General features: G+C 36.9%; 1 protein-coding gene across 2 annotated transcripts in view; it reads left to right on the top strand.

Annotated features, from left to right (window-relative positions):
• The first annotated feature begins 865 nt into the window (after positions 1 to 865).
• si:dkey-246i14.3 (ephrin A4) overlaps positions 866 to 10360 on the top strand; it is a 93814-nt gene continuing 84319 nt past the window's right edge. For both annotated transcript variants that reach the window (XM_028794857.2, XM_028794856.2), the window contains exon 1: positions 866 to 1322. In XM_028794857.2, the coding sequence (XP_028650690.1) occupies positions 1210 to 1322 (113 nt within the window). In that variant the 5' untranslated portion in view covers positions 866 to 1209. The remainder of the gene's footprint in view (positions 1323 to 10360) is intronic.

The raw sequence follows: 10360 nt of genomic DNA, 5'->3' as shown, positions 1-10360 counted from the left end.
CTGCAAGCTCACCTACATGTTTGGAGCAGAGCAATTTTAAAGTCTGCAGTTGATTTGATAGTGTTTCTTTAAATATTAGAAAGAAACCATACTGTCTGAAGATAATAACATTTTTGGGCACACCAACACATAACTGAACTTATGAAGGTGTTCAGGTGTTGTAAGGTAGCAATGCAACCCATACTAATTACATATTTAAATGTCATGTTAATAAGGTTTATAATATATAAGATTAAACGACAGGAGATAGATAGATAGATAGATAGATAGATAGATAGATAGATAGATAGATAGATAGATAGATAGATAGATAGATAGATAGATAGATAGATAGATAGATAGATAGTATAAGTTTAACGTTAAACATTCACATGTTCATATGTTCTGGTTACTTAAATCTTGTACTCTTAAACACAAGTTTTAAAACACACGCACACATTATGCTTAACCTGCCTTGAAAGGGCATTTTTGTTGGATGATTAGTGCAGATTGTATAACTTTTTTTAAGCTTTGGAGTTCACCAGCGCAATAATCGTTAGGAACATAAAAGAGATGAACAAAGCCCAGGACTGTCTATTCGAGTTTTCAGTAACGTGGTTCGCCATATATACTTAGGGTTAGGGTATATATACTTTTTTCTTTTTGCATATTTAGACAGAAATTTTGGCATGTGGGGCGCGTCTGTGGTCAAGGCGCCGAGATGTGTGTGATCCGAAGACTCAGGGACGTACATTGGCGCTGCGGTCACTCGCGGTTCTGCGTTACTAATGACGGGTTGGCTTACTGCGACTCCACACTTGGGTTTAGCGCACGACTGCTCAGACTTGATTTAACGCGCCCTGTAGAAGAGCCCAAGCTGTGTGTAAAAGGATGAACTCGAAACGAACCAGTTAGCAAGAACAAAGGCAAGGGAGAAAAAGGTTGCGAAAGTTTGCAGACTCCGGCAAAACTGCCTTCCCTCCCAGTAAAGCGATTGGATTAAAGTTCGGAGGCCCCGCCTATGGGAGAGCGAACAGTCCCCTTCCCCCCATCCCTGACGTTTTTCACTGGTTTCACCGTTTTAGATTTTTTTTTATTTTCAAACAGCGATGCAATGAAAGACTACAAGAATTGAATCGAGTCATCTATATAACGCAGAAAGGCTGAGGTGGAATCAGCGAGCTTCTCTGCCTGACTGGGCGCCGCGGTTTGGAAATCGGGCCGTCCGAAATGCTCTGGATCCAGTGTGCCGCAGTCGGACTCTACTGGTGGCTCATTATAATATTGGAGGAAACTGTACTTGGAAACCGACACACAATCTACTGGAACAGGACCAACAACAGGTAAGATCATGGTGGGCCGTATGTGGGGGTTTGCTGGGGCCGACTTGAGGGGTGTACGAGGGATGGACGCTGTCTGAAAGTACACTTCTCAACTGTAGTTTAAGAAATTAGATGCGAGTGTTGTGATTGTAGCACACTTCATGTGCATCTCAAGTGCCCACCTAGCTGTGATTGAAAAAAGTAAACCCGCCTGACCCAATACATTATAAAGTAGAAAAAACAGCTTATATGAGGAATACCTGAGTATTAGGCACCCACTATCAGGATAGGCTCTCCCCACGCGACCCAATACATAAAATGAATGGATGGATTTATGCATGGATAGTTAATTTATTAGCATCAGAGTTCACTTATTTGATTTTTGTTATGATTAGTTAAGTTTTGAACTTGCAGTTCTTCAATGGTGTTTCATAAGACACTTTTGGGACGTGACTGTAAATTCCACACATACCTGAATACGACGAAAGAGAAACCGCAGAGACCTGTGGGTGTTGGTTTGAAGCTCAAAAAGGTTGTGCACGAAGCACTTGAAAATCATAAAAGACAAGTTAGTGGGTGTGGAGAGATACCCCGGGCGAAATTAAAAGTCAGTTAGTGTACGCGGAAACAGAAGTGCCCTGCTCAGTGATACAGAAAATATGTAGAGGGAAAGAGACGTGGAAGTGTCAAGAGGACTGGAAACTTGAAGAGTAGCTTACTTTGGCGAGGCGTGTGTAGAAATTTGCCAGTTAAGTCTTGTATACGTTGGATCGTACAAGCTGGCAGATACCTTTGCATAAGAGATAAACAACACTCATGGCAGAAATATTAATGTATTCTTCATATAAAAGTCAGGACCACTGTGGTTAAAGTTGAGAACGGTACAAAACTGACAAGTGTCGGGATGCATTGTGGCACAGTGGTTAGTGCTTCTACAACTCAACACATGGCACCAGGTTGAAGTTTCCAACCAGTTCATAGTCTGTTTAGATGTTTTCCTCATGGGCTTCAACAGATATTTTTATAAAGTACATGCATGCTAGCTTAAATGGTAAGTAAATTTTAATGTAGGATCCCAGCACTAGACCAACTGCTGTGTCCAGTATTAATAACAATGCTGCCTCATGAGGCTCAAGATATCTAAACCCCGCAAAGGAAACATTGGGTTCAGAAAATGGATGCCTAGATGGGTATTTAAATCCAGCAGTATTCTCTCATTTGTATGAGTTAGGCAATCAAATCTCTCCTGCATCTCTTTCAGCACCACTGCAGTGAGTCATTTTTGCAGAGTGTTTCAGTATAATCTTATTGCCAGTTGGATTACCACATCTCATTCAAGAATCATGTTCTATCAAAAAATTGAATCTGAGTTTGGGAAGCAGAAAGGAAATGAATGAGGAATCTTCGTGCATTTTGTCCATCGTGTGTATCACTTTCTGAGCAGATGAATGGTTCTTGGGCAGTATCAGGATATGTTCATCATTTGCTTGTGGACAGCTGAGATCTATCTATCTATCTATCTATCTATCTATCTATCTATCTATCTATCTATCTATCTATCTATCTATCTATCTATCTATCTATCTATCTATCTATCTATCTATCTATCTATCTATCTAACCGCATGCCTCATCCCCATTCACGAGAGTCTACTTGGTCAGTTGATGGTAATGCAAATAAAATCGGTAAGGTTGGTAGAAGTTTACAAAATCAGTGTTTAAAAAATGCTAATAAAATGTTTGTTTTTTGGAAATTTTCATGGCATATACCTTTTTGATACTTTAAAATATATTCAAATCTAGAAGTATGAAAGTTATCTTAGCTGGATAGTTGCGGAGTGCGAGAAAGATAATGTCTTTATCAAGCAATTGAATCTTTTTACAGAACTTTTATTTCGTAAACATTTTTAAACATTTACTAATAAATTTCTACTGTATGTGTAGTTCTATTATGTATGTTTATTCCACCAAAGGTTGCCTGATCTGTTGGTTATCAGTGGGTGGTTAGTGCTACCTTCTTATCAGAAATCATTTATATTTAGAAATAAAAAATTGAAATTATTACTTATTGAAATTATTGTTCAAACACTGCTTGTTTTCATTCATGTGTCCTTTAAATATTGTTTTGATTATGACAGCCATCACAAATCTTAAGTGCTTAAATTTACTATCAAGATCATTAAAAACAAAAAAAATCAATATAAACAGCCTTGCAAGCAAGAACGGGGCAGTAGGTTAAATGATTTAATCATGTAGTATAAAGAATGACATTTTGCAAAAGTAACCACAAATTGATAGAAATGACTGAAAGTGAATATAAGGCATTAGAGAAAACCTAGAATTCATAGAGCAAAGCAGTTCATTGGAACCAGCTGTCACACTCTGTAGAATGCCATAGAGTATTTGTTTTCATGTGGGAGTAGTCACTTTTGCAAAGGTGAGAAATTTATGATTTAATTAAAAACAATCTGACTCATTAATACGCCTTTCATTTGCACGTTTTTCAGCTTCTCAAAGGAATTGTCTTGGAAAAGCAATGCACTGCACTGCAAAAAGTATACAGTAGCTCTTCCATTCCCATTTTGTTATAAGCAGATGCATTGATTTCCACAGTATTAAATGCTACCCTTAAGGATTAATATTGTGTGTGCAGGTTTCCAATGTTGATTTGATTATGAGAAAAAAAAATCAGATATCAACCCTTTATTGTCCTGATTATTGTAATTTGTTCATTTCAATTTTGTCTTGCTCAAAAAATAATTTTCCTCTCCACCAGCCCTAGCTGTCTTTGTTTAATTATCACCAATATTCTTAAATCTTTCAATATCCTTGTCCCAAATCTGCACATCTACGTGACCATTATCTACTTGACCACACCAAATGCATTTAAGTTGTTATCTGAGTCTGCTAAGTCATTTAAAGCCCTACCTTCAAATCCAACAGAGTGTGTAAATTAAGTCAACCTTTGAATGAGAGTCAGCCTTGTTTTTCCTCCTCATGAAAGCTTTGTCCTCCCTATATGTAAGATAAAGTGCCTCTCAGGTGACGTTACCAAGGCCATCTATGTTTGATGCTATGCTAGTGAACATATTGGAAAGGGATTTATAGAAGCTGAATGAAAAGTGTGCTAGCTGGAATAAGGATGTACCAGTCTGTGGGAAAAGAAATAAAGTTTTTGTTAAAAATGCTTTTATTACCTCAAACTGAATTAAGTACCCTACAGTCCATCAGCATAGCTTAATACACCTCAAGAATAATTTTCTTGCGTAATTAAAAAAAAAAAAAAAATTTAACAGTTAGTAAAAAAAATATACTGTATATACATAAAAGTGATATCACTTCCAACACGGCTTTCAGGACATGATAAGCAATGTAGGTAGCAACATAAGCACTGAATAAAGCTTTATGTTTCTGGGTCTAAACTTGAGGTGAAGAGTGCATGTCACACTTTACACATATTGAGACCATATAACCTGTTATAAAGAAAGTAATGTAAAGTTTAACAACAGATTATTATTGATCGAAGGCCATTCATCAGATTAAACATAATCATGTAGGAAGAACAAATTCTATGAAATAGCTTGGGTTGAAAAACACATAGGTGGCATACTAGTGTAGTGGTTAGCACTGATACCTCACAGTTCTGAGCGACTGGGCTTGAATCCTGGCCCTGTCACTGTTGTCTATGTGTGAGGGTCTTTGGAGACTCTAAATTGGCCTGGTATGAGCAAGTTCTAGGTTTATGTGTATGTGTGCCCTTTAGGGGACTGGTGTTCCATTCATGGAGCTAGAATTGGAGCTTGGACACAGTCTATTTTCCAGTAGCCCTGTAATGAAAAATGTGTTCAAATAATTGATCGATGAATGGATAGTAATAAAAGAAAAGGTAAACAGTTGGTGCTGATTTTGCTATCATACAACATAGCAGTTTTAAGAAAGAACAAAATATATGCAGACATCCAATAAAACCTAGAACCATCACACACAATCAGTTGACTTTTATGTTTTGAGATGAATAGAATCAAAATAATTCTGCAGTCTATTTAACAATAGACTGCAGAATAACAGTTTAATAACAGTAGCTTTGGAAAAGGATAAAAAAGACAGTGAGACGTACAAAATTTGCAAAGTGTGCTTTGTTTATGTGACTATTTTGATAACAGATTTGAATAGGAGCTTTGATTTATTATACAGTTTTACAATGTGAGCTTGAATTGTGTATTGGTTGGCAAAACAAAGCATGCCACAACATACTGACGTGATGCTTTTGTATTAGCAATGAATGAGAATAGCCTCTTTGAATCCTATATACTAATGTATCTTGTGCAGTGGCAAGACCCCATTGGTTGTTATTGCATGAAATTAAGAAAAATGTTTTTTGGAACATTATTTATTGTACCTTTGATTATTAATTTTTGACAGGTGATTAATAGAATATTTAAGTGACATTGTTTTGTGCATATGTATTCAATAGCTGATAAGTTGTTGCAATGTTTGTTTGACACAGAAATGCCAGCGGGACTGCAACCACTTGTGTTTTAAATCTTTGAAATCTTTCTTGACTGCAGCCACCTCACCCTGGTTGCAAATCTGAATTTCAATGGGGAAACTTTGTGATATAGGCACAATTTACTTATGACTAATCAATTAATGCAGATATACACTGTCCATATAATATGCCACACAGCTCTGAAGTGGTACAATTTTACTTTACCTTCAACAGAGTATTCAATATTTGGTATACAGGCTGTTAGATTAAAGAGATGAAGGTATCTAGCTGCAACTGCTGCTGGTATAAAATGGAATGAAAAACAGATTATCTGGTAAACATAATTTTAGCATAAAAGGGTGCAAAAAAAAGGAGCGTATTTAGTGTTATTTATTAAACTGGAGTGAAGGTGATTTGAGAGGCACTGCCTATTATATTGAGGTAGGACTTCCACTGTGGAATAACAGTGTGACAGAAAAATTAAAGTATGTATTGTGTTAATTTAATTTAAAACTGAGCATTTTGCTGGTAGGGCGGCACGGTGACACAGTTCGCTTCCCGGGTCCTCCCTGCGTGGAGTTTGCATGTTCTCCCCATGTCTGCGTGGGTTTCCTCCGGGTGCTCTGGTATGCTCCCACAGTCCAAAGACATTCAGGTTAGGTGTATTGGCGAACCTAAATTGACCCTAGTGTGTGTGTGTGTGCGCCCTGCGATGGGCTGGTGCCCTACCCGGGGTTTGTTTCCTGCCTTGCGCCCTGTGCTGGCTGGGATTGGCTCCAGCAGACCCCTGTGACCCTGTAGTTAGGATATAACGGGTTGGGTAATGGATGGATGGATGGATTTTGCTGATACACGCCCATAGCTTTCTGCAGTGCCAGTTTATCTGTTCCTTATATTGATAAAATAATTTCAGTGTACTTACTATACACAGTGTGTTGCTGAGGCTGAATATGTAGTTGGGTCTTTACCAAAGATGACTGTAAAAACATAGCGGTAAGAATTTTTTTTGCTGTATCTAGCTAGCTACCCACATCAAGGCTAAGTAACCAAGCAGTTCTGTAATAGATTTAAGGTTAGTGGGAAAGAAGACACAACACTACTTTTGCAGTGAAGGAACATTTTGGGTAATCTTTTAACCTGAATATCGTTTGATCAGTCATTAAAAATATCCAAGAGCAAGGATAAAGAAAATAAAATCATTACACCTAAAACAGATGATGTCTCCGTACTTATAAATTCAGTATAATGTATTGGCTATTACACTGTAAAGTAAGTTGGCATGAATTGTATTTATAAAAGACTGAAATATATGTGCCATAGAAATATTAGGTGCTGAAATCAAGGCACAGATCTTTCACAGTAGACATCAGACATTAGTATCTCTGAATATTATATAATGAGGTTCATTTTAATAACTTAAGTCTAGGAATAGCTTTAAAAACACTTTTTCCTATTCCTATTCCTTGATTTCTGACCACATCTTCAACTTCATCTTTCCATTTTATTTAGTTTCAATGAAATTATTAGCCTTTTAGTACTAACATTCATCTGTAAACAAAATTGCCAGCAGGTTGTGTTCTGTCATGTGTTGCAGAGTCCTTCACTTCCACAGATGGAAACCTATTTAGTAAATCTCAGGGGCTCTAGAGAAACTGGTGGTTCAATATTGGATTGACTATGAATGCTGCTACCGTTGTCCTGACTTGAGTCAAATGGAACTAACCTTATCTATCCTCGATTATGCTGGATTCATATTTGATATACAAGTATTTTCTAAGGTCTGTTACTAACTTTCTAAGCTGTAAATTGAAGCTCTTCTAAATACATGTTGTTTGTGCTTACTCATTAATAATAATAATAATAATAATAATAATAATAATAATAATTCTTTAAATTTATATAGCGCTTTTCTCACTACTCAAAGTGCTCTCCACACAGGGAGGACCCGGGAAAGCGAACCCACAATCTCCTTACTGCAAAGCAGCAGCACTACCACTGCACCACCTGTGAGGATAGAAACTCTTAGAAACTCTTTTAATAGCAGCTTTCCTGTTATGCTAAAGCTCACTTACACAATTCTCAGTGTGTGTTTGTTGTCTTTATAGCTACTACTCTGTGGAATCACCTTAGTAGATTTGCCCAATGTATGTGTCATTATTGGGGCGGTTATAAAAGCAGCTTTCAAATTATCAAATACCTGTTGAGTCTTGTTAGTCCAGGAAAACCTTTGCAATGTCTTTTTAGTCAGGCTCAAAATAAGGAAAATAATATCACTAAACTTCTTGGTAAACCAACTCTAATGGTTGACAAATCCAATGAAATGTTGAACCTGTTTAACTGATGTGGTTTCCTCCCATTACAAAATAGTCCTAAGTTTCTAATGGTCCATATTAAAACTTAGTTGAGAAATTTGATATGCCAAGAGCAAACAAAATGCAGTACAGCTTCTTGTAAGCTACTTTTAAGTTGACTGGATAATATTGAAGTTAGTAAGCAACTTGGAACCCTTGACTTCCTGTCATCTGCAGATGTTTTATTTTCATTTTTAAAAGACTTTTGTATTCATACATTACTAATTAGAATACACCTCAAATTATTCTTTTGTGTTTCACACCTTAACTTTTGTCAAATACATTTGATTCACACTATTTCAGTACTGACATTTCCCACTGAATGTTCTAACAAGACGTTAAGTAATTTTTGTAGTCCTCTGTAAAGTGAAGTTTTATTTTATTTTTCATAAATTAAAATATTAAGTATATAAAATCTCTGCTTTGTCTGTTGGAAATACAGTAGAGTGGCTGCATTGTCACACGTACCTGTCTCCATTGAGTCTGACAACATGCAACTGGGATTGAGAAGCTGGGCAGTACACTGCATTACCACACTACAAAAGCTTTGTTTTACTCATCTTTACTAAAGGTAGCAGAAATTCTTATGCTCACAGTATATAGAAAGCTTCCTGATAAAAGTGTTTTAGTAATATACTGGAATTCTATGAGAAATCAACAAAAGAATATAATAAGAGCATATGATATTATATATCTTTATTTTCATAACGTTGTTGATAAGGCACCACATGAAAGGCAAGGCATCAGACTATTACAATTAGGAATTCAGGACATAGTTTGTAGATGGGCATAACAATGTTTATGATGCCTGCATACAAGAGGACACAGATCTTAGTGCAACATTCCTCTGGCTTGATGTGGAGGATCATCTAAAGGCAGTACTCATATTAACCTCCTCTGTTTTGACGTCACTCCTGTGCAATGTTCACTTCAGTCCTGATATTCAAATTTTAGGGACTGTTTTTATTGTTGTCAGCTTTCATGGACCGATAAAGATTTTCATAACAGACTATATTTTAAAGAATCTTTGTGGATCCAGTTCAATGGGACTGCAGTCTGCATAATGGGAGGTTAATAAAGGAGGTTGTGTATGTCTGGTCTTAAATACCTCAGGAAAGATATCATCTATTTCTGTCAGAGAGCTAACAGTGTGATCATCAGAAAACTAAAGCTTAGTAACCTTTTTTAGTGAAGCATTTTTTGGTGAAATACATTCTGTCCATTCAGCAAATAAGCTGGGGTCACAATATAAGCTTGACTTTAATGAAGTGGAACAAATCAGTGGAACACCAAATTAACCAGGATGGTGCCGTATTCCTCTGGATTTATGTGTAAGTATCATCTGGAAGAAGGTGAAGTTGAATGAAACATTTCAGAGCTATCATACTTCCACAAGCTCTCTCAAGAGAACTTTATAACAGACTAACAGCTATGTAAAGATTATCATAATTATAGATTCCCTGGGTCATGTACTACATATTTTTGTTAGTTGTAGATCTGAGCAATAAAGGCAAAGTGGTGTTCTTCAGCCCTCTTGAAGATTTTGGCAGTGACTCAGGAAGAATTGAATGGATATGTCCCATTCTTGCCTGTCACCCAACTGGTGTTACATCAAATGCTTAATGGTCATGCTTCACACAGAGGTTTGAAGCCAGACCTGGGAAATGAATTTGCTCTCTGGCAGAAGTAGAAGTGGAGTGGAAGTAGCTATGAGTATAGGTTTCCAGGATGCACACACACCCTGGTGAGGCCTAATCTGGAGTATTATGTGCATTTTTGGTCTCCAGGCTACAAAAAGGACATATCATTGCTAGAAAATGTCCAGGGAAGAGCAACTAGACTGATTCCAGGGATACAGGGGATGAATTATGAGGATATATTAGAAGAGCTGAACCTTTTCAGTTTAATCAAAAGAAGATTAAGAAGTGACATGATTGAAGTGTTTAAAATTATGAAGGGAATTAGTACAGTGGATCGAGACTATTATTTTAAAATGAGTTCATCAAGAACACATGGACACGGTTGGAAACTTGTTAAGGGTAAATTTGAAACAAACATTAGGAAGTTTTTCTTTACACAAAGAACGATAGACACTTGGAATAAGCTACCAAGTAGTGTGGCAGACAGTAAGACTTTAGGGACTTTCAAAACTTGACTTGATGTTTTTCTGGAATAAATAAATGGATAGGACTGGCGAGCTTTGTTGGGCTGAATGGCCTG

This window comes from Erpetoichthys calabaricus, chromosome 2 (genome assembly GCF_900747795.2).
Source record: "Erpetoichthys calabaricus chromosome 2, fErpCal1.3, whole genome shotgun sequence".
In the NCBI taxonomy this organism is placed as follows: Eukaryota; Metazoa; Chordata; class Cladistia; order Polypteriformes; family Polypteridae; genus Erpetoichthys; species Erpetoichthys calabaricus.
This window is presented reverse-complemented; position numbering and strand designations above follow the sequence as displayed.